The sequence below is a fragment of the Aegilops tauschii genome, chromosome 5 (assembly GCF_002575655.3).
Source record: "Aegilops tauschii subsp. strangulata cultivar AL8/78 chromosome 5, Aet v6.0, whole genome shotgun sequence".
In the NCBI taxonomy this organism is placed as follows: Eukaryota; Viridiplantae; Streptophyta; class Magnoliopsida; order Poales; family Poaceae; genus Aegilops; species Aegilops tauschii.
In genome coordinates this window covers 568,315,949-568,341,602 of record NC_053039.3, presented here as the reverse complement: position 1 = coordinate 568,341,602, position 25,654 = coordinate 568,315,949, and the positions used below count along the sequence as shown (strand labels likewise).

General features: G+C 45.5%; 1 protein-coding gene across 1 annotated transcript; it reads right to left on the bottom strand.

Annotated features, from left to right (window-relative positions):
- Positions 1-309: 309 nt before the first annotated feature.
- LOC109749861 (chemocyanin) lies at positions 310-1,169 on the bottom strand. Its single transcript, XM_020308801.3, has 2 exons — positions 865-1,169; positions 310-757 (listed from the first exon to the last, which is right to left on the bottom strand). Exons 1-2 carry the CDS (start codon positions 1,043-1,045, stop codon positions 555-557), a joined length of 384 nt encoding a protein of 127 aa, XP_020164390.1. The 5' UTR covers positions 1,046-1,169; the 3' UTR covers positions 310-554.
- Between the last annotated feature and the right edge of the window lie 24,485 nt (positions 1,170-25,654).

Genomic DNA, 25,654 nt, shown 5'->3' with positions numbered 1-25,654 from the left:
AACATTGGCCGACGCGGAGTATATGAGCTCGAGCTCGGAAGGGTACTTTCGTTCCGTAGGGCCTATGCAGTTGTTTTACCTTTCTCTCGAAGGGCTTTATGAAAGGTTCATGGCAAGTTTTGATGCACGACTATGGGTATGAGATATGATCATCTATGAACCTGCAGATATGTGCCCGCGAATAGATAGAGACAATGGCCACACTTGTCCCCGCCTCCAGCCTCAGCTCACCCTCATCGACGACGCTGCATCTCGGCCTTGGGGCACTCTCAGGCAAAATCGTGCGACACATTTTATAATTCAAGCAACTGACAAATAGCAAAACCAGAAGAATAATTGTCGATGCCTTTTATTCTCGTATACATGAGTACAAAATCAGCACATATGGCACCATACAAGAGCAAGTACGATCGGTCGAGTAGAAATCAAAGAGTGCACATTGATCTAGGACTTGAAAGAACGAAGCACGTACGCTCGGCCTTTTATTTTGGTTATTATCAGGAATTAAGTTTCGCTCGTCGTGTCACGTAACATCGCGCGTACGATGTAGGAGGTTAGGCGGCGGTGACGGCGATCTTCATGCCGGACTGGCAGTGTCCGGGGATGCTGCAGATGAAGTAGTTTGTGCCGCGGGCGAGCGTGACGCGGTCGGCGCCGGACTTGTAGACCTTGGCTCCCTTGGCCGGCTTGGCGCAGGCCTTGTACCCCGCCGCGCTCACCGCCACCACGTCGTGCGCCGTCGCGTCGTACTTGAACACTGCAAGCAGCCAGATTCACGTGCATCAAAACTTCTTCTCATCTGTCTGCATGCAGAACACTATCGATCCATCATCGATCCATGCATGCACGTATACAGGTACATACCTAGGACGTCGCCGGCCTTGAAGCGCTTGCCGGTGGGCCAGGAGTTGGTGTTGAAGGACCAGCCGCCGCGGTCGCCGACGTTGAACACCGCCGCCTCCGCCACCGCCGCCGCGCTCAGGAGCACGCAGACGAGCAGCACGCCCACGACCACGGCTGCATTGCCTCTTCCCTGGGCTGCCATTGCTAGCTAGCTTAGGAGCGCCTACCGATCAAACACTCAATCCAGAGCTAGCAAGTACGAGACGAGGAGAAGCAGATGAGAAATGCTGATAATGAGGTGCGGTGGTGGTTGGCAATGGACTAGCCGGCCGGTGCTGTTTTATAGACCCGCCGGAGTGGAGGCGTGAGGGCAAGTAGGCCCCGTCGCACGACCGACAGGATTGTGGAAATACTGGTATAGTTTTCTCCGGAGTAGTGTTGCTGTATTCTTCTTCCGAGAAGGCGTGGAGTAGAGTGGAACGGGGTTGGCCAACGACCCACAGCAATGGAGGCGCCATTAAATTGCTTAACTTTGGATCCATCGACCAATGTCCTGCTCGACGTACGGCGACAAGTCCTACATGAGTTGAATTACAAGTGAACGTTGGACAAATGGATGTGAGACGTGACGACGCCAACCCGGCCACTACTTAGCGTGGAAACACCATAAGTAAAGGTGGCAAAGGTGTGGAAAACAACACACCACGCGCGCAAAGGTGGCGTCCAAGTACAATTGGACTGCGCACCACACGTATAATCAAAGATCAAATCTCCCAAGTCCCTCTCAACACCTTCAGATTAATCTTAACAACAACTTTGCATTGGAGTCGTGCTACTAGTGTATACACACATTTGGCGCGTGAAGCTCGACGTGTATATGATACTCGATCCGTAACTCATACGTAGAGTCGTTGCGGGGTAGTGACTAGTGCTAATTAGTGACCCTGCCCCTGCCTGGCGGGACTTCAAAGCAGGGCAGCGAGCGGGGCTTCCGTCGGGTCACAGGTGAGGTCGCCGTCGACTAGAAACACATGCAAGCACATTGGTTTCAGGTGCGTCTCCACTTCCGTCCAACGTGTTGTACGGGAGCCGACAGCTGCGGGGTCGCTGCCGCCGGGTCTTCAACCAACAGCAAGCACCATAACCCGCCGTCTCGAATAAGAGCATCTTCACTCGTTCGCCGCCCCCCCCCCCCCCCCCTCCCCCCACACCCCAGCGCATAAGCCGGCGCTATTTCGGGCGCCCGCCCGATGCTTCTTAGGCACTGGGGCGATCTAGCTCCCAGCCACGCCCCCAGGCGCCGCCCCCCAAGTCGCGGCAAATTCAAACTTGATTATTCCCGCTCACAAAAAAATGCCACAAGTCCGCCGATCAGCGGCCCAGTTCGGCGATCACCTTGTCACAGTTCGGCGATCGGATGGAGAGTTCGGCATACAAAAAAAAAGGATGCGCGGGCAACGCATCAAACGGCGGGGTCGGCCTCCGGCGTCGGCGGAGTCGGCGTACGCGGGCTTGGCGGTGTCGGAGCTGCTTCTGTGCTGGGCAACGTCGGCGCGGCTTCTGTGCTGCTGGGCGTCGTGGAGGCACTCGGGCTTGGCGGCGTCGTCGGCGTGGGCGTGGGAGTTGGCGGCGCCGTCGACGGCAGCTGGTTCAGGATGAGGCCGCGCTCCGCCAGGTACCACGCCTTGAGCTGCTCGTCATTGCTCTGGAGCATGTCCGCCCCGCCCATCAGGAAAGCCAGGTCGGTGTTCCTCTTCTTCGCGGCGACGTTGGTCCGGAGTAGGTCGAGCTTGACGGCGCTGTTCGTTTCACGCAGGGCGGCCCGGGCCTGTGCGTCGGCGAGGCAACGCTCAATGGACTCCTGCACTCGCGCGGTAGCCGAGTCAGCGTGTTTCCCCTTCTTTGCCCCTTTGTTGCCTTCGGGGCGCCCGTCGCCCGCGCCCGGCGTCGGCGCGTCCGGCTTGTAGGTCTCCTTGGCCTTGGCGAGGGTGCACACTTCTTGATCCACTTGAAGACGTGAAGGTACTTGAAACCTTGGTCATGGCTATCCTGGCGATACATGGCGAACATCCGCAGTGTTGGGGAACGTAGTATTTCAAAGAAATTCCTACGATCACGGAAGATCTATCTAGGAGAAGCATAGCAACGAGTGGGGAGAGTGTGTCCACGTACCCTTGTAGAGCGAAAGCAGAATCGTTTAGTAACGCGGTTGATGTAGTTGAACGTCTTCGCGATCCAAGCGATCAAATACCGAACGCACGGCACCTCCGCGATCTGCACACGTTCAGCTCGGTGACGTCCCTCGAACTCTAGATCCAGCTGAGGCCGCGGGAGAGTTTCGTCAGCATGACGGCGTGGTGACGGTGATGATGAAGTTACCGACGCAGAGCTTCGCCTAAGCACTACGACAATATGACCGAGATGGAAAACTGTGGAGGGAGGCACCACACACGGCTAAGTAATCAACTTGTGTGTCTATGGGGTGCCCCCTCCCCCGTATATAAAGGAGGGGAGGAGGAGGCCGGCCGGCCACAAGGGGCGCGCCCAAGTGGGGGGGGAATCCTACTCCAAGTAGGAATAGGTTCCCCCCTTTAATTCCTAGTCCAACTAGGAGAAGAAGGAAGGAGAGGTAGAGGGAGAGGGAAAGAGGGGCCGCGCCCCCCTCCCCTTGTCCTATTTGGACTCCCCTTGGGGGGGGCACCACCTCTTGACTGCGGCCCTCTCACTCCCCTAAGGCCCACTAAGGCCCATAACTTCTCGGGGGGGGGGGGGGGTCCGGTAACCCTCCGACACTCCGTTTTTCTCCGAAACTCTCCGGGACACTTCCGGTGTCCGAACAACATGGTCCAATATATCAATCGTTATGTCTCAGCCATTTAGAGACTCCTCGTCATGTCCGTGATCTCATCCGGGACTCCGAACAATCTTTGGTACATCAAATCACATAAACTCATAATACCAATCGTCATTAAACGTTAAGTGTGCGAACCCTACAGGTTCGAGAACTATGTAGACATGACTGAGACACCTCTCCGGTCAATAACCAATAGCGGAACCTGGATGTTCATATTGGCTCCTACATATTCTACGAAGATCTTTATCGGTCAAACCGCACAACAACATACGTTGTTCCCTTTGTCATCGGTATGTTACTTGCCCGAGATTCGATCGTCGCTATCATCATACCTAGTTCAATCTCGTTACCGGCAAGTCTCTTTACTCGTTCTGTAATGCATCGTCCCGCAACTAATTCATTAGTCACATTGCACTACTAGGAAAAGGGCTATAGATGATATGAACACTAATGGCGCACCAGACATGTGGTGCGCCACTACTATATGTGTTGGTGCGCCATTAGTGTCCAAATACTAATGGCGCACCACATCCACGGTGCGCCACTAGTAACAAATTTTTTTTTTATTTTTTTTTCAAAACTAGTAATGGCGCACCAGGGGATAGTGCACCACTACATCCACGGTGCGCCACTAGTAATTTTTTTCAAAACTACTAATGGCGCATCATGTGTGTGGTGCGCCATTACTAGTTCCCACGGTGCGCCATTAGTAACTTGCCCCAAAAATTCCACCGAATGCACCCCCCCGACCGCCTTTTCAGTTTTAGAAAAAATAAAAGAAAATGATGGAAATGTCAAAAAAATAAAAGAAAATAAGTTTCCCATGTGATATGTGGTCTACTTGTTGGGAAAATTTACAAATATGAATTTCGACTTTATTTGCAAAATCTCTCTGGAATTTGTAAAATGGGCATAACTTTTGCATACGAACTCGGATTAAAAAGTTTTTTATATGAAAAATCATCTACTCGAAAAAGATACATCCAAATTTAACCGGGGGAACCCCGTTAAACATTTTCAGAATCCTCAAAAACCTAACAGAAAAAAAGTTACGGGGCTTTTAAGATTCGGAGAGGCAAAAAAATTCAAAAAAAAACAAACTCAGTAATGGCGCACCTGCCCATGGTGCGCCATTACTATCTTCCCGCCTTCAAATTCAAACTATATCAAAAAAATAAAAATAAAGTTAGTAATGGCGCACCTGCCCATGGTGCGCCATTACTATCTTCCCGCCTTCAAAATTCAAACTATATCAAAAAAAAAAAGTTAGTAATGGCGCACCTGCCCACGGTGCGCCATTACTATCTTCCCGCCAAAATAAATCAAAAAAATAAAAAAAGTTAGTAATGGCGCACCTGCCCACGATGCGCATTACAATGCCGTATATATGGCTGGGCGGGGTCCTCTCCTCCTTACCTCTTCATTGTTCTCCTCCACTCCATCTCCTCCTCTCCTCCACTCCATCTCCCCTTCTCTCCTCCACCATACTCCCCTCCTCCTCTCCGGCGACCTCCTCCCCTCCTCTCCGGCGACCTCCTCCTCCTCCTCCTCTCCGGCGACCTCCTCCTCCCTCCTCTCCTCCCCTCCCCTCACGGTTTCTCCTCCCTCCTCTCCGGTGATCTCCTCCTCCCTCCTCTCCGGTGATCTCCTCCTCCCTCCTCTCCGGTGAGCTCCTCCTCTCCTCTCCTCCCCTCCCCTCATGGTTTCTCCTTCCTCCTCTGCGATGCTCCGGTGAACTCCTCTCCGGCGACCTCCTCCTCCTCTCCAGCGATGTAGGCGAGCGCCTCTCCGGTGACCTCCTCCTCCTCCTCTCCGGTGACCTCGGCCCTCCTCTCCGGCGAACTCCTCTCCGGCAAAAGAACGTACAAGATCCAAAAACGAGAACAAAATTTGAAAAAATATCGTGCAAAAAAAAAAGCAAAAAATGGGCAAAAAAATCACGATCCAGATCCAAATTCAAAATTCAAAAATAGCAATGGCGCATCACCCCACAGTGCGCCATTAGTATGGCAAAGCACATGTGTAAATATCGCCCCCTGGGAGGCACACTAATGGCGCATGTTGGTCTATACTAATGGCGCACGGCGTGATGCGCCATTAGTATACCAGATAATAATGGTGCACCAGTGGTGCGCCATTAGTATTTAATACTAGTGGCGTGGTACTAGTGGCGCACCAGTAGTGCGCCATTAGTAGGCAAAACTGATGCGCCACTAGTAGGCCTTTTCCTAGTAGTGTTGCTTGCAAGGCTTATAGTGATGGGCATTACCGAGGGGGCCGAAAGATACCTCTCCGACAATCGGAGTGACAAATCCTAATCTCGATCTATGCCAACTCAACAAACACCATCGGAGACACCTGTAGAGCATCTTTATAATCACCCAGTTACGTTGTGACGTTTGATAGCACACTAAGTGTTTCTCCGGTATTCGGGAGTTGCATAATCTCATAGTCATAGGAACATGTATAAGTCATGAAGAAAGCAATAGCAATAAAACTCAACGATCATAATGCTAAGCTAACGGATGGGTCTTGTCCATCACATCATTCTCTAATGATGTGATCCCATTCATCAAATGACAACACATGTCTATGGCTAGGAAACTTAACCATCTTTGATTAACGAGCTAGTCAAGTAGAGGCATACTAGGGACACTCTCTTTTCTCTATGTATTCACACATGTATCAAGTTTCCGGTTAATACAATTCTAGCATGAATAAAAAACATTTATCATGATATAAGGAAATATAAATAACAACTTTATTATTGCCTCTAGGGCATATTTCCTTCAGTCTCCCACTTGCACTAGAGTCAATAATCTAGTTCACATCGCCATGTGATTTAACACCAATAGTTCACATCGTTATGTGATTTAACACTCTATAGCTCACATCACCATGTGACCAATACCCAAAGGGTTTACTAGAGTCAATAATCTAGTTCACATCGCCATGTGATTAACACCCAAAGAGTACTAAGTTGTGATCATGTTTTGCCTGTGAGAGAGGTTTAGTCAATGGATCTGCCACATTCAGATCCGTATGTATTTTGCAAATTTCTATGTCTACAATGCTCTGCATGGAGCTACTCTAGCTAAATGCTCCCACTTTCAATATGTATCCAGATCGAGACTTAGAGTCATCTAGATCGGTGTCAAAGCTTGCATCGACGTAACTCTTTACGACGAACTCTTTATCACCTCCATAACCGAGAAATATTTCCTTAGTCCTCTAAGGATAATTTTGACCAATGTCCAGTGATCTACTCCTAGATCACTATTGTACTCCCTTGCCAAACTCAGGGCAGGGTATACAATAGGTCTGGTAAACAACATGGCATACTTTATAGAACTTATGACTGAGGCATAGGGAATGACTTTTCATTCTCTTTCTATTTTCTGTCGTGGTCGGTTTTCGAGTCTTTACTCAACCACACCTTGCAACACAGGCAAGAACTCCTTTCTTTAACTGTTCCATTTTGAACTACTTAAAAATCTTGTCAAGGTATGTACTCATTGAAAAACTTATCAAGCGTCTTGATCTATCTCTATAGATCTTGATGCTCAATATGTAAGCAGCTTCACCGAGGTCTTTCTTTGAAAACTCCTTTCAAACACTCCTTTATGCTTTCCAGAAAATTTTACATCATTTCCGATCAACAATATGTCATTCACATATACTTATCAGAAAGGCTATAGTGCTCCCACTCACTTTCTTGTAAATATAGGCTTCTCCAAAAGTCTGTAGAAAACCATATGCTTTGATTACACTATCAAAGCGTATATTCCAACTCCGAGATGCTTGCACCAGTCCATAAATGGATCGTTGGAGCTTGCACACTTTGTTAGCACCTTTTGGATCGACAAAACCTTCTGGTTGCATCATATACAACTCTTCTTTAAGATATCCATTAAGGAATGCAGTTTTGACATCCATTTGCCAAATTTCATAATCATAAAATGCGGCAATTGCTAACATGATTCGGACGGACTTAAGCATCGCTACGGGTGAGAATGTCTCCTAGTATTCAACTCCTTGAACTTGTCAAAAACCTTTCGCAACAAGTCCAGCTTTGTAGACAGTAACATTACCGTCAGCGTCAGTCTTCCTCTTGAAGATCCATTTATTTTCTATGGCTTGCCGATCATCCGGCAAGTCAACCAAAGTCCATACTTTGTTCTCATACATGGATCCTATCTCAGATTTCATGGCCTCAAGCCATTTCGCGGAATCTGGGCTCATCATCGCTTCCTCATAGTTCGTAGGTTCGTCATGGTCAAGTAACATGACCCCCAGAACAGGATTACTGTACCACTCTGGTGCAGATCGTACTCTGGTTGACGTACGAGTTTCGGTAGTAACTTGATCTGAAATTTCATGATCATCATCATTAGCTTCCTCACTAATTGGTGTAGGAATCACAGGAACTGATTTCTGTGAAGAACTACTTTCCAATTCGGGAGCAGGTACAATTACCTCATCAAGTTCTACTTTCCTCCCACTCACTTCTTTCGAGAGAAACTCCTTCTCTAGAAAGGATCCATTCTTAGCAACAAATATCTTGCCTTTGGATCTGTGATAGAAGGTGTACCCAACAGTCTCCTTTGGGTATCCTATGAAGATGCATTTCTCTGATTTGGGTCCGAGCTTATCAGGTTGAAGCTTTTTCACATAAGCATCGCAACCCCAAACTTTAAGAAACGACAGCTTAGGTTTCTTGCCAAACCATAGTTCGTACGGTGTCGTCTCAACGGATTTAGACGGTGACCTATTTAACGTGAATGCAGCTGTCTCTAATGCATAACCCCAAAACGATAGTGGTAAATCGGTAAGAGACATCATAGATCGCATCATATCTAATAAAGTACGGTTACGATGTTCGGACACACCATTATGCTGTGGTGTTCCAGGTGGCATGAGTTTATGAAACTATTCCACATTTTTTTAATTGAAGGCCAAACTCGTAACTCAAATATTCGCCTCTGCGATCAGATCGTAGAAACTTTATTTTCTTGTTACTGTGATTCTCCACTTCACTCTGAAATTCTTTGAACTTTTCAAATGTTTCAGACTTGTGTTTCATCAAGTAGATATACCCATATCTGCTCAAATCATCTGTGAAGGTAAGAAAACAATGATACCCGCCGTGAGCCTCAACACTCATCGGACCGCATACATCAGTATGTATTATTTCCAATAAGTTAGTGGCCCGCTCCATTGTTCCGGAGAACGGAGTCTTAGTCATCTTGCCCATGAGGCATGGTTCGCAAGCATCAAATGATTCATAATCAAGTGATTCCAAAAGTCCATCCGCATGGAGTTTCTTCATGCGCTTTACACCAATATGACCTAAACGGCAGTGCCACAAGTATGTTGCACTATCATTATCAACTTTGCATCTTTTGGCATCAATATTATGTGTATCACTACGATCGAGATTCAATAAACCATTTATATTAAGTGTATGACCATAGAAGGTTTTATTCATGTAAACAGAACAACAATTATTCTTTGACTGAAATGAATAACCGTATTGCAATAAACATGATCCAATCATATTCATGCTCAACGCAAACACCAAATAATATTTATTTTAGGTTCAAAACTAATCTCGAAGGTAAAAGGAGTGTGCGATGGTGATCTTATCAACCTTGGAATTATTTCCAACACACATCGTCACCTTGTCCTTAACTAGTCTCTGTTTATTTTGCAACTCCTGTTTCAAGTTACTACTCTTAGTAACTGAATCAGTATCAAATACCGAGGGGTTGGTATAAACACTAGTAAAGTACACATCAATAACATGTATATCAAATATACCTTTCTTCACTTTGCCATCCTTCTTATCCGCCAAGTATCTAGGGCAGTTCCACTTCCAGTGACCGTTCCCTTTGTAGTAGAAGCACTCAGTTTCAGGCTTAGGTCTAGCTTTGGGCTTCTTCACGGGAGTGGCAACTTGCTTGCCATTCTTATTGAAGTTCCCTTTCTTTCCTTGCCATTTTACTTGAAACTAGTGGTCTTGTCAACCATCAACACTTGATGCTTTTCTTGATTTCTACCTTCGCCGATTTTAGCATCGCGAAGAGCTCGAGGAATCCTTTTCGTCATCCCTGGCATATTATCGTTCATCACGAAGTTCCAGTAACTTGGTGATAGTGACTAGACAACTCTGTCAATCACTATCTTATCTGGAAGATTAACTCCCACTTGATTCAAGCGATTGTAGTACCCAGTCATTCCGAGCACATGCTCACTAGCTGAGCTAGTCTCCTCCATCTTGTAGGCAAAGTACTTGTCAGAGGTCTCATACGTCTTGACACAGGCATGAGTCTGAAATATCATTTTTAGCTCTTGGAACATCTCATATGCTCCATGGCATTCAAAATATTTCGAAGTCCCGGTTCTAAGCCGTAAAGCATGGTGCACTAAACTATCAAGTAGTCATCATACCGAGCTTGTCAAACATTCACAACGTCTGCATCTGCTCCTGCAATAGGTCCATCACCTAGCGGTGCATCAAGGACATAATTCTTCTGTGCAGCAATGAGGATAATCCTCAGATCACACACCCAGTCCACATCATTGCTACTATCATCTTTCAACATAGTTTTTCTCTAGGAACATATAAAAAATAAACGGGGAGCTACATCGTGAGCTATTGATCTACAACATAGTTATGCAAATACTATCAGGACTAACTTCATGATAAATTAAAGTTCAATTAATCTTATTACTTAAGAACTCCCACTTAGATAGACATCCCTCTAGTCATCTAAATGATCACGTGATCCATATCAACTAAACCATGTTCGGTCATCACGTGAGATGGAGAAGTTTTCAATGGTGAACATCACTATGTTGATCATATCTACTATATGATTCACGCTCGACCTTTCGGTCTCAGTGTTCCGAGGCCATATCTGCATATGCTAGGCTCGTCAAGTTAACCCGAGTATTATGCGTGTGCAAAACTGGCTTGCACCCGTTGTATGTGAACGTAGAGCTTATCACACCCGATCATCACGTGGTGTCTCAACACGAAGAACTGTCGCAACGTTGCATACTCAGGGAGAACACTTATACCTTGAAATTTTAGTGAGAGATCATCTTATAATGCTACGAACGTACTGAGAAAAATAAGATGCATAAAAGATAAACATCACATGCAATCAAAATAAGTGATATGATATGGCCATCATCATCTTGTGCCTTTGATCTCCATCTCCAAAGCACCGTCATGATCAGCATCATCACCGGCTTGACACCTTGATCTCCATTGTAGCATCGTTGTCGTCTCACCAGCTATTGCTTCAACGACTATCGCTACCGCTTAGTGATAAAGTAAAGCAATTACATGGCGATTGCATTTCATACAATAAAGCGACAACCATAAGGCTCCTGCCAGTTGCCGATAACTTTTACAAAACATGATCATCTAATACAACAATTTATATATCATCACGTCTTGACCATATCACATCACAGCAAGTCCTACAAAAACAAGTTAGACGTCCTTACTTTGTTGTTGAAAGATTTACGTGGCTGCTACGGGCTTCTAGCAAGAACCATTCTTACCTACGCATCAAAACCACAACGATTTTTCGTCAAGTTTGCTGTTTTAACCTTCAACAAGGATGATACGTCCATTTTGCATCATGCTTTTATATTGATATTTATTGCATTATGGGCTGTTATTACATGTTATGTCACAATACTTATGCCTATTCTCTCTTATTTTACAAGGTTTACATGAAGAGGGAGAATGCCGGCAGCTGGGATTCTGGGCTGGAAAAGGAGCAAATAATAGAGACCTATTCTCGACAGCTCCAAAAGTCCTGAAACTTCACGGAAGTCATTTTTGGAATTAATAAAAAATACTGAGCAGAGAAAATACCAGAGGGGGGCCACACCCTGACCACGAGGGTGGGAGGCGCGCCCTACCCCCCTGGGCGCGCCCCCTGCCTCGTGGGCCCCCTGGCAGGCCTCCGGTGCCCATCTTCTGCTATATGAAGTCTTTCGTCCGAGAAAAAATCATAAGCAAGCTTTCGGGAAGAAACTCGCCGCCACGAGGCGGAACCTTGGCGGAACCAATCTAGGGCTCCGGCGGAGCTGTTCTGCCGAGGGAACTTCCCCCCCGGGAGGGGGAAATCATCGCCGTCGTCATCACCAACGATCCTCTCATTGGGAGGGGGTCAATCTCCATCAACATCTTCACCAGCACCATCTCCTCTCAAACCCTAGTTCATCTCTTGTATCCAATCTTTGTATCAAAACCTCAGATTGGTACCTGTAGGTTGCTAGTTGTGTTGATTACTCCTTGTAGTTGATGCTAGTTGGTTTATTTGGTGGAAGATCATATGTTCAGATCCATTATGCATATTAATACCCCTCTGATTATGAACATGAATTTGATTTGTGAGTAGTTACATTTGATCCTGAGGACATGGGAGAAGTCTTGCTATTAGTAGTCATGTGAATTTGGTATTCGTTCGATATTTTGATGAGATGTATGTTGTCTTTCCTCTAGTGGTGTCATGTGAACGTCGACTACATGACACTTCACCATTATTTGGGCCTAGAGGAAGGCATTGGGAAGTAATAAGTAGATGATGGGTTGCTAGAGTGACAAAAGCTTAAACCCTAGTTTATGCGTTGCTTCGTAAGGGGCTGATTTGGATCCATATGTTTCATGCTATGGTTAGGTTTACCTTAATACTTCTTTTGTAGTTGAGGATGCTTGCAATAGGAGTTAATCATAAGTGGGATGCTTGTCCAAGTAAGGACAGCACCCAAGCACCAGTCCACCTACATACCAAATTATCAAAGTAACGAACGCGAATCATATGAACGTGATGAAAACTAGCTTGACGATAATTCCCATGTGTCCTCGGGAGCACTTTTCTCTATATAAGAGTTTGTCCAGGCTTGTTCTTTGCTACGAAAAGGATTGGGCCATTTTGCTGCACTTTATTTACAGTTGTTACTTGCTACCCGTTACAAATTACCTTATCACAAAACTATCTGTTACCTATAATTTCAGTGCTTGCAGAGAATACCTTGCTGAAAACCGCTTGTCATTTCCTTCTGCTCCTCGTTGGGTTCGACACTCTTACTTATCGAAAGGACTACGATAGATCCCCTATACTTGTGGGTCATCAAGACTCTTTTCTGGCGCCGTTGCCAAGGAGTGAAGCGCCTTTGGTAAGTGGAATTTGGTAAGGAAAATTTTATATAATGTGCTGAAATTTACTGTCACTTGCTACTATGGAAAGTAATCCTTTGAGGGCTTGTTCGGGGTATCTTCACCCCGACCAGTAGAGCAAATAGTTGCTCCTCAACCTACTGTACTAAAAATGTTTACTTTGAAATTCCTTCGGGTATGATAGAAAAACTGCTAGCTAATCCTTTTACAGGAGATGGAACATTGCATCCCGATTTACACTTAATCTATGTGGATGAAGTTTGTGGATTATTTAAGCTTGCAGGTATGCCCGATGATGTTATCAAGAAGAAGGTCTTCCCTTTATCTTTTAAGGGAGATGCATTGACATGGTATATGCTATGTGATGATATGGGATCATGGAACTACAAACGAATGAAATTGGAATTTCATCAGAAGTTTTATCCTATGCATCTTGTTCATCGTGATCGTAATTATATATATAATTTTTGGCCTCGCGAAGGAGAAAGCATCGCTCAAGCTTGGGGGAGGCTTAAGTCAATGTTATATTCATGCCCCAATCATGAGCTCTCAAGAGAAATGATTATTCAGATTTTTTATGCTCGGCTTTCTCGTAATAATCAATCCATGCTCGATACTTCTTGTACTGGCTCCTTTATGATGAAGACTATTGAATTCAAATGAGATTTATTGGAAAGAATTAAACGCAACTCTGAAGATTGGGGCCTCGACGAAGGTAAAGAGTCAGGTATAACACCTAAGTTTGATTGTGTTAAATCTTTTATGGATATCGATGCTTTCCGTGAATTTAGCACTAAATGTGGACTTGACTCTGAGATAGTAGCTTCTTTCTGTGAATCCTTTGCTACTCATGTTGATCTCCCTAAGGAGAAGTGGTTTAAATATAATCCTCCCATTGAAGTAAAAGTAGTTGCACCTATTAAAGTTGACGAAAAGACTATCACCTATAATGATCCTGTTGTTCCTACTGCTTATGTTGAGAAACCACCTTTCCCTGTTAGAATAAAGGATCATGCTAAAGCTTCAACTGTTGCCAACAAAAGTAATATTAGGACACACAAACCCCCTAAGCAAGTTAAAGTTGAACCTAATATTGCTATGGTTAAAGATCTCTTGGCTGATAATATTGATGGGCATGTTATTTATGTCTGTGAGGAAACTGCTAGAATTGCTAAGCCTGGTGCTAAACATAAACATAGACATGTTATAGGCATGCCTGTTATCTCTGTTAAAATAGGAGATCATTGTTATCATGGCTTATGTGATATGGGTGCTAGTGCTAGTGCAATACCTCATTCCTTATACGAAGAAATTATGCATGATATTGCACCTGCTGAGATAGAAGATATCGATGTTACCATTAAGCTTGCCAATAGAGATACTATTTCACCGATTGGGATTGTTAGAGATGTTGAAGTCTTGTGTGGGAAGGTTAAATATCCTGCTGATTTTCTTGTTCTTGGTTCCCCACAAGATAGCTTTTGTCCCATTATCTTTGGTAGACCCTTCTTGAACACTGTTTAGCTAAGATAGACTGCGAAAAGGATGTTGTTACTATTGGTTTGGGTGATATGTCTCATGAGTTTAATTTTTCCAAATTTCGAAGACAACCCCGTGATGAGGAATTGCCTAGTAAAGACAAAATTATTGGTCTTGCTTCTATTTCCGTGCCTCCTAATGATCCTTTAGAACAATATTTGCTTGATCATGAAAATGATATGTTTATGAATGAAAGAAGGGAAATAGATGAAGTATTCTTTAAACAGGGACCTATTCTAAAACACAACTTGCCTGTTGAAATCCTAGGGGATCCTCCTCCACCCAAGGGTGATCCCGTGTTTGAGCTTAAACCATTACCTGATACTCTTAAATATGCTTATCTTGATGAAAAGAAGATATATCCTGTTATTATTAGTGCTAACCTTTCAGAGCATGAAGAAGAGAAATTATTGAAAACTCTGAAGAAGCACTGTGCTGCTATTGGATATACTCTTGATGATCTAAAGGGCATTAGTCCCACTCTATGTCAACACAAAATAAATTTGGAGAAAGACGCCAAACCAGTTATTGATCATCAACGACGGCTAAATCCTAAGATGAAAGAAGTGGTAAGAAAGGAAATATTAAAGCTCCTTCAGGCAGGTATAATTTATCCTGTTGCTAATAGTCAGTGGGTAAGTCCTGTCCATTGTATCCCTAAGAAGGGAGGTATTACTGTCGTTCCTAATGATAAATGAATTGATCCCGCAAAGAATTATTACAGGTTATAGGATGGTAATGATTTCCGCAAATTAAATAAAGCTACTAAAAAAGATCATTACCCTTTGCCTTTCATTGATCAAATGCGAGAAAGATTATCCAAACACACACATTTTTGCTTTCTAGATGGTTACTCTGGTTTCTCTCAAATACCTGTGTCAGCTGATGATCAAGAAAAGACCACTTTTACTTGCCCTTTCGGTACCTTTGCTTATAGACGTATGCCTTTTGGTTTATGTAATGCACCTGCTACCTTTCAAAGATGCATGATGGCTATATTCTCTGACTTTTGTGAAAAGATTTGTGAGGTTTTCATGGACGATTTCTCTGTTTATGGATCCTCTTTTGATAATTGCTTGAGCAACCTTGATCGAGTTTTGCAGAGATGTGAAGAAACTAATCTTGTCTTGAATTGGGAGAAGTGCCACTTTATGGTTAATGAAGGTATTGTCTTGGGGCATAAAATTTCTGAAAGAGGTATTGAAGTTGATAAAGCTAAAGTTGATGCTATTGAAAAGATGCTGTGTCCAAAGGACATCAAAGGTATAAGAAGTTTCCTTGGTCATGCCGGTTTTTATAGGAGGTTCGTTAAGGACTTCTCAAAAATTTCTCGGCCTCTAACTAATTTATTACAAAAAGATATACCTTTTGTCTTTGATGATGATTGTGTAGAAGCATTCGAAATACTTAAGAAAGCTTTGATTTCTGCACCTATCGTTCAGCCACCTGATTGGAATTTACCCTTTGAGATTATGTGCGATGCTAGTGATTATGGTGTAGGTGCTGTTCTAGGACAAAGAGTTGATAAGAAATTAAATGTTATTCAATATGCTAGTAAAACTCTAGACAGTGCTCAGAGAAATTATGCTACTACTGAAAAAGAATTCTTAGCAGTTGTATTTGCTTGTGATAAGTTCAGACCTTATATTGTTGATTCTAAAGTAACTATTCACACTGATCATGCTGCTATTAAATATCTTATGGAAAAGAAAGATGCTAAACCTAGACTTATTAGATGGGTTCTCTTGCTACAAGAATTTGATTTGCATATTATTGATAGAACGGGAGCTGAGAACCCCGTTGCAATCAACTTGTCTAGGTTAGAGAATGTTCTTGATGACCCACTACCTATTGATGATAGCTTTCCTGATGAACAATTAGCTGTCATAAATGCTTCTTGTACTGCTCCATGGTATGCTGATTATGCTAATTACATTGTTGCTAAATTTATACCACCTAGTTTCACATACCAGCAAAAGAAAAAGTTTTTCTATGATTTAAGACATTACTTCTGGGATGACCCACATCTGTATAAAGGAGTAGATGGTGTTATTAGGCGTTGTATACCTGAGCATGAACAAGAACAGATCCTACGCAAGTGTCACTCCGAGGCTTATGGAGGACACCACGCTGGAGATAGAACTGCACATAAGGTATTGCAATCCGGTTTTTATTGGCCTACTCTCTTCAAGGATGCTCGTAAGTTTGTATTGTATTGTGATGAGTGTCAAAAAATTGGTGATATCAGTAGACGTCAAGAAATGCCTATGAATTATTCACTTGTTATTGAACCATTTGATGTTTGGGGCTTTGATTATATGGGACCGTTTCCTTCCTCTAATGGGTATACACATATTTTAGTTGTTGTTGATTACGTTACTAAGTGGGTAGAAGCTATTCCAACTAGTAGTGCTGATCATAACACCTCTATTAAGATGCTTAAAGAAGTTATTTTTCCGAGGTTTGGAGTCCCTAGATATCTAATGACTGATGGTGGTTCACATTTTATTCATGGTGTTTTTCGTAAAATGCTTGCTAAGTATGATGTTAATCATAGAATTGCATCTCCTTATCACCCACGGTCTAGTGGTCAAGTGGAATTGAGCAATAGAGAGCTCAAATTAATTTTGCAAAAGACTGTTAATAGATCTAGAAAGAATTGGTCCAAGAAACTTGAAGATGCATCATGGGCCTATAGAACTGCATATAAAAATTCTATGGGTATGTCTCCGTATAAAATGGTTCATGGAAAAGCATGTCACTTACCTCTCGAATTAGAACATAAGGCATATTGGGCCATTAAAGAGCTCAGTTATGATTTCAAACTTGCTGGTGAGAAGAGGTTATTTGACATTAGCTCACTTGATGAATGGAGAACCCAGGCTTATGAGAATGCCAAACTGTTTAAAGAAAAATTTAAAAGATGGCATGACAAAAGGATACAGAAGCGTGAGTTTAATGTAGGTGATTATGTTTTGCTGTTCAACTCTCGTTTAAAATTTTTTGCAGGAAAACTTCTCTCTAAATGGGAAGGTCCTTAAGTTATCGAGGAGGTCTATCGTTCCGGTGCCATAAAAATCAACAACTTCGAAGGCACAAATCCGAAGGTGGTGAACGGTCAAAGAATCAAACATTATATCTCAGGTAATCCTATAAATGTTGAAACTAATATTATTGAAACCGTAACCCCGGAGGAATACATAAGGGACACTTTCCAAAACGTTTCAGACTCCGAAAAGGAAAAGGTACATGGTACGGTAAGTAAACTGACTCCAAAACAGTTCTAATGGCAATTTTTCTCCGTTTTGGAATATTTAAGAAAATAGGAAAATAAGAAGCAGTCCGGGAAGGACATGAGGCTTCCACGAGGGTGGGAGGCGCGCCCTACCCCCCTGGGCGCGCCCCCCTGCCTCGTGGGCACCTCGTGCGCTCTCCGGACTCCGTTTTCTTGCACGATACTTCTTTTGGTCGGTACAAATTCATTATATAATCTCCCGAAGGTTTTGACCACCGTATCACACAATTATCCTCTGTTCTTGTTTCGAGTTGTTTTCTGTCAGGGTTGTCAAGGCCAGGCATCATGTCGTCCCCCTCCTCCAACAATGGTGACAACGATGCTTGGCTAATGAAGATAGAGCTGAAGAGGGAAGAACCCATGGAGATCAACAAAGATGATGGGATCAAGAAGGCCATGGAGGACCAAGCCCCGGCAGCAGAAAGAGATATCCTTCAACTTGATCACAATCTTCTTACCCCAACTGAGATCGAAGCCTTCAAGATGATTGAGTTAGCTCGTATACAAAACAAGTATCTCACACGTGAATTTTTTTGTTGAAGGAGCATATCATCGCACTCAAGGGCATTATCCGCAAATTGGAGGATCTCCTACGCTCGATGTGCGACTATCCATCATCACCACCGTCTTCTTCACCGGCAAAAGAGATATAATCACATGGGTATGGGCACTCCCCTTGGCAACTGCCAAGCTTGGGGGAGGTGCCCCAGTATCGTATCACCATCACACTCATATCTTTACCGTTTTTCTTAGTTCGATCCTTTTGGTAATATCCTGATCTAGTAGAATAAAATTTTAGTATGATCTAGTTTTGAGTTTTGCTTTATGATCCCTCTATGTAATCCAGTCTATGAGCTATATAATAAAGATAAGTGTTGAGTCCAGGGCTTGATTATCTTGCTATGATCTTGAGGGAATTAAACAAAAAGAAAGAAATAAAGAGATCATATTGATCTTATGGAGAATAATGACTTCACATATAGAGAGTATGATGATTAAAAGTTGTTGAGAGTTGACAAACATAGTTTTGGTCATTGTTGCAATTAATAGGAAGTAATAAAGAAAGAGAGGTTTCACATATAAATATACTATCTTGGACATCTTTTATGATTGTGAGCACTCATTAAAATATGACATGCTAAAGAGTTGATGTTGGACAAGGAAGACAACGTAATGGGTTATGTTTTCTTATATCCGAAATAAAGTATATTGTCATGGATCATCCAACATGTTGAGCTTGCCTTTCTCCCTCATGCTAGCCAGTTCTTTGCACCAAGTAGAGATACTACTTGTGCTTCCAAATACCCTTAAAACCAGTTTTGCCATGAGAGTCCACCATATCTACCTATGGATTGAGTAAGATCCTTCAAGTAAGTTGTCATGTTGCATTGCAATAAAAATTGCTCTCTAAATATGTATGACTTATTAGTGTGGAGAAAATAAGCTTTATACGATCTTGTGATGTGGAAGAAATAAAAGCGACGGACTGCATAATAAAGGTCCACATCACAAGTGGCAATATAAAGTGACGTTCTTTTGCATTAAGATTTCGTGCATCCAACCCCAAAAGCACATGACAACCTCTGCTTCCCTCTGCGAAGGGCCTATCTTTTACTTTTACCTTATGCAAGAGTCATGGTGATCTTCACCTTTCCTTTTTACATTTTATCCTTTGGCAAGCACATTGTGTTGGAAAGATCCTGATATATGTATATATATCTAATTGGATGTAAGTTAGCATGAGCTATTATTGTTGACATTACCCTTGAGGTAAAAGGTTGGGAGGCGAAACTATAAGCCCCTATCTTTCTCTGTGTCCGATTAAAACTCCATACCCATAAGTATTGCGTGAGTATTAGCAATTGTGAAAGACTAAATGATAATTGAGTGTGTGGACTTGCTGAAAAGCTCTTACATAGACTCTTTCTGATGTTATGATAAATTGCAATTGCTTCAATGACTGAGATTATAATTTGTTAATTTTCAATGAAGTTTCTGATTCATACTTGACGTTGTGAATAGATTATTACTCGAGCATAAGAATCATATGACAATATCTATATATGTTGTTGTTATAAGAATGATCATGATGCCCTCAGGTCTGTATTTCATTTTATTGACACCTCTATCTCTAAACATGTGGACATATTTATCGTTATCGGCTTCCGCTTGAGGACAAGCGAGGTCTAAGCTTGGGGGAGTTGATACGTCCATTTTGCATCATGCTTTTATATTGATATTTATTGCATTATGGGCTGTTATTACATGTTATGTCACAATACTTATGCCTATTCTCTCTTATTTTACAAGGTTTACATGAAGAGGGAGAATGCCGGCAGCTGAAATTCTGGGCTGGAAAAGGAGCAAATATTAGAGACCTATTCTGCACAGCTCCAAAAGTCCTGAAACTTCACAGAAGTCATTTTTGGAATTAATAAAAAATACCGAGCGGAGAAAATACCAGAGGGGGGCCACACCCTGACCACGAGGGTGGGAGGCGCGCCCTACCCCCTGGGCGCGCTCCCTGCCTCGTGGGCCCCCTGGCAGGCCTCCGGTGCCCATCTTCTGCTATATGAAGTCTTTCGTCAGAGAAAAAAATCATAAGCAAGCTTTCGGGAAGTAACTCCGCCGCCACGAGGCGGAACCTTGGCGAAACCAATCTAGGGCTCCGGCGGAGCTGTTCTGCCGGGGAAACGTCCCTCCGGGAGAGGGAAATCATCGCCATCGTCATCACCAACGATCCTCCCATCGGGAGGGGGTCAATCTTCATCAACATCTTCACCAGCACCATCTCCTCTCAAACCCTAGTTCATCTCTTGTATCCAATCTTTGTATCAAAACCTCAGATTGGTACCTGTAGGCTGCTAGTTGTGTTGATTACTCCTTGTAGTTGATGCTAGTTGGTTTATTTGGTGGAAGATCATATGTTCAGATCCATTATGCATATTAATACCCCTCTGATTATGAACATTAATATGATTTGTGAGTAGTTACGTTTGTTCCTGAGGACATGGGAGAAGTCTTGCTATTAGTAGTCATGTGAATTTGGTATTCGTTTGATATTTTGATGAGATGTATGTTGTCTTTCCTCTATTGGTGTCATGTGAACGTCGACTACATGACACTTCACCATTATTTGGGCCTAGAGGAAGGCGTTGGGAAGTAATAAGTAGATGATGGTTGCTAGAGTGACAGAAGCTTAACCCTAGTTTATGCGTTGCTTCGTAAGGGGCTGATTTGGATCCATATGTTTCATGCTATCGTTAGGTTTACCTTAATACTTCTTTTGTAGTTGTGGATGCTTGCAATAGGAGTTAATCATAAGTGGGATGCTTGTCCAAGTAAGGACAGCACCCAAGCACCGGTCCACCTACATACCAAATTATCAAAGTAACGAACGCGAATCTTATGAACGTGATGAAAACTAGCTTGATGATAATTCCCATGTGTCCTCGGGAGCGCTTTTCTCTATATAAGAGTTTGTCCAGGCTTGTCCTTTGCTACAAAAAGGATTGGGCCATCTTGCTGCACTTTATTTACACTTGTTACTTGCTACCCGTTACAAATTACCTTATCACAAAACTATCTGTTACCTATAATTTCAGTGCTTGCAGAGAATACCTTGCTGAAAACCGCTTGTCATTTCCTTCTGCTCCTCGTTGGGTTCGACACTCTTACTTATCGAAAGGACTATGATAGATCCCCTATACTTGTGGGTCATCAAAGGACCGGGCGTAGTCAAACTCGATTCAACTAAAGTTGGAGAAACAGACACCCACTAGCCACCTGTGTACGAAGCACCGCGGTAGAACCACTCTCATGAACGCGGTCATGTAATGTCGATCTAGGCCACTTCATCCAACAATACCGCCGAATCAAAGTAAGACGTTGCTGGCAAGCAGTATGACTATTATCACACACACCTCTTTGTGTTCTACTCATGCATATAACATCTACGCATAGACCTGGCTCGGATGCCACTATTGGGGAACGTAGTATTTTAAAAAAGTTCCTACGATCACGCATGATCTATCTAGGAGAAGCATAGCAACGAGCGGGGAGAGTGTGTCCACGTACCATCGTAGACCGAAAGCGGAAGCGTTTAGTAATGTGGTTGATGTAGTCGAACGTCTTCGCGATCCAACCGATCAAGTACCGAACGCACGGCACCTCCGTGATCTGCACACATTCAGCTCGGTGACGTCCCTCGAACTCTAGATCCAGCTGAGGCCAAGGGAGAGTTTGATCAGCACGACAGCGTGGTGACGGTGATGATGAAGTTACCGACGCAGAGCTTCGCCTAAGTTCTACGACAATATGACTGAGGTGGAAAACTGTGGAGGGGGGCACCGCACACGGCTAAGAAATCAACTTGTGTGTCTATGGGGTCCCCCCTCCCTTGTATATAAACGAGGGGAGGAGGAGGCTGGCCGGCCACAAGGGGCGAGCCCAAGGGGGGGGGGGGATCCCACTCCAAGTAGGAATAGGTTCCCCCCTTTCCTAGTCCAACTAGGAGAAGAAGGAGAGGGAGAGGGAGAGAGGGGTCGCGCCCCCTCCCCTTGTCCTATTCAGACTCCCCATGGGGGGGACCACCTCTTGGCTGCGGCCCTCTCTCCCCCCTAAGGCCCACTAAGGCCCATAACTTCCGGGGGGGTTCCGGTAACCCTCCGGCACTCCGGTTTTATCCGAAACTCTGCGGAACACTTCCGGTGTCCGAACAACATGATCCAATATATCAATCTTTATGTCTCGACCATTTCGAGACTCCTAGTCATGTCCGTGATCTCATCCGGGACTCCGAACAACCTTCGGTACATCAAATCACATAAACTCATAATACCAATCGTCATCGAACGTTAAGCGTGCGGACCCTACGGGTTCGAGAACTATGTAGACATGACTGAGGGACCTCTCCGGTCAATAACCAATAGCGGAACCTGGATGTTCATATTGGCTCCTACATATTCTACGAAGATCTTTATCGGTCAAACCGCACAACAACATACGTTGTTCCCTTTGTCATCGGTATGTTACTTGCCCGAGATTCGATCGTCGGTATCATCATACCTAGTTCAATCTCGTTACCGGCAAGTCTCTTTACTCGTTCCGTAATGCATCAGCCCGCAACTAACTCATTAGTCACATTTCTTGCAAGGCTTATAGTGATGTGCATTACCGAGGGGGCCCAGAGACACCTCTCCGACAATCGGAGTGACAAATCCTAATCTCGATCTATGCCAACTCAACAAACACCATCGGAGACACCTGTAGATCATCTTTATAATCACCCAGTTATGTTGTGACGTTTGATAGCACACTAAGTGTTCCTCCGGTATTCGGGAGTTGCATAATCTCATAGTCATAGGAACATGTACAAGTCATGAAGACAGCAATAGCAATAAAACTCAACGATCATAATGCTAAGCTAACGGATGGGTCTTGTCCATCGTCACATCATTCTCTAATGATGTGATCCCATTCATCAGATGACAACACATGTCTATGGCTAGGAAACTTAACCATCTTTGATTAACGAGCTAGTCAAGTAGAGGCATACTAGGGACACTCTGTTTTGTCTATGTATTCACACATGTATCAAGTTTCCGGTTAATACAATTCTAGCATGAATAATAAACATTTATCATGATATAAGGAAATATAAATAACAACTTTATTATTGCCTCTAGGGCATATCTCCTTCACGCAGCAGCTGCGCCGACGAACAAACATTTGGCGGGCGCGCACGGCGAAAAGGAGTGGGAGACCGCCATGCCATACCTTGTCCTCAATGCTGGCGCCGCTCTCCGGGCGAGCCGTGATCTCCTCGACGATCCCATGCCATTTGTTGCACGCCGTTTGGACGAGCCCCCAATGGTTCGCCATTGCCTTCGATCCGCGCTGCATGTAGACGCCTTTGTAGTAGGGGTCGGCGAACTTGCGCCCGTCGAACTCGGCCTTGATGCGCTCCCAATACGTCTCGATGCTCTGGTTCGTGCCGCTGATGGGGTCGAGGCAGACGACTTTCCACACTTCGGCGAGACACTCCTCCTCCTTGGACGCCCACTTGATGCGCGGCTCGACGGTCCTGGCCGCCCCTTTCTTCTTCTTGCGTTTCCTCGCCGGAGCAGGCGCCGCCTCCTACTCCTCCTCCTCCTCTGGCTCCTCCTCGCCGTAGTCGAGCTCGCCGTCCATGTCGCCGTTGAGGTCCATTGCGTCATCTTGGGCAGTGAACCAGGGAGATGCGGCGGCGGCGGCCGAGCCGGCCGTGATGATGTCCTCCATGTCGGCTTCGGTCGCGTCAGTGTCGCCGAGATGCGACGTGGAGGCTTGTGAGAAGGGCAGAGCGCCACAGCGGAGAGGGGGCGTCGGGGAGGATGCGTAGGCCGGCGGCGAGTAGTTGTACGGAGGGTACTGCACGCTGGCGAAGGCGGGCGAGGGCATGCGCTGGGCCGGGTGACCATGGGGGAAGGTGATGTTGGGGTTGAACCCGCCGCGCGCATCACCGTCGGCGTAGCTCGGCGACGGCGTGCAGCCCTAGGGTTGCCGTGACGAGAAGCCGGCCGGAGAACCGACGCTTTGCTGCCTCCAAGGCGCGTACGGGGCATGGCCGCCGGGTGGATTCATCATCCCTACGCGAGCCGCCTCGGCTTGTTCGGCCGAGCGCTCCGCCTGCTCCGCCGTTGCCGCAGCCGCGATCGCCGCACTGTCCCGGGCCTTCTTGGCGTTGGCCCTGTTCGGCCGGTCGGTGGTGACAGCCTCCCGGCGCTGAACTTCCGCCCTCCAGTCGGCGTTGGACATGCCCGGGGGCTTGGACGGCAGCGCCCTCGGCTTCCTCTACTTCGGCTGGGCGACGGCGGCGGTGGCACCCGTCACGGCGCCGGGGACCACGTACTTCTTCGGCGGCATGGCGGCCGGCTGAGAGGGGAGGAGGAGGAGATTGGCGGGAGGAATGGAGAGAATGAGAGGGAAGGCGGGGGGAAAGCGGGAAGAAACGGCGGGAAAAGGCCCTCCTCTCGCCGACGAAGCGGCCCCACGCCCCTTTTCGCTTGTGCCGGCGCCCCCCAGCGTGCCGGGTTCGGCTCAGGTGCGCCGGCTGTTATTTCAGCCCAACCCGGCGAATTTTCGCCCGCCGGCGCTAAAAGATCGCCTGGGGGGCATGTTGGGGGCGCGGCTGGAGATGCTCTAAGCTACTTCTGTTTGGCAGCATGGGCGGCCAGCGCTCGTTGATGCAAATCAGTTTCTTTTAGGCCAACTCCAATGCTAGACCCATCCGGACGTCGGTTTTATCCGGATTTCCGCTTGAGGTGGGAATGGGGAGGCGGATGTCCGTGTCGGGCAGGGCTGGCTTCGAGACGCCCAATGCGCGGCCCCAATCGCAACTTATCCATGGTGGACAAGAAAAAAAACACACGCAAAAGCAAAATAAGGCATTTTAACATAGCTAAAAAAACTTAAAAACATATTTAAAATTCCGTCGAACTCATGGCCTAACCACAGCACTTAGTTTAATTAACATTAAACGAAAAAAACAAAGCAAAAGATAAGCAGCCGCCCTGCGCGCTGCAGATGACCTCGCCGTCGCAGGCGCCGTCTTCAGGCGCCACCATCCTCATCGTCACTCGTGAGGTCGATGTAGTGTGGGGGCGTCCAGAGGTGCGGCGACGGGCCCCAGATTGGGCCAGGGGCGTACTGTGCAGGCGGCGGTGGAGACCGGGGCGTTGGTGCTGGGGGTGGCGACCACGACGCTAGTGCACGCTCCTCCGCGGGCTTCGCCTTGACCTCCTCCTTGACCTCCTGCTTGACCTCTTGCTTGACGTCCAGCTCCGGGACGTAGACGTCCCTGGAGACCGAGAGTTCAAGCATGCACTGCAGGCCCTGCCACTCCTCCTCCTCCTGGCGCATGTACTCCCTCTTGGAGTCC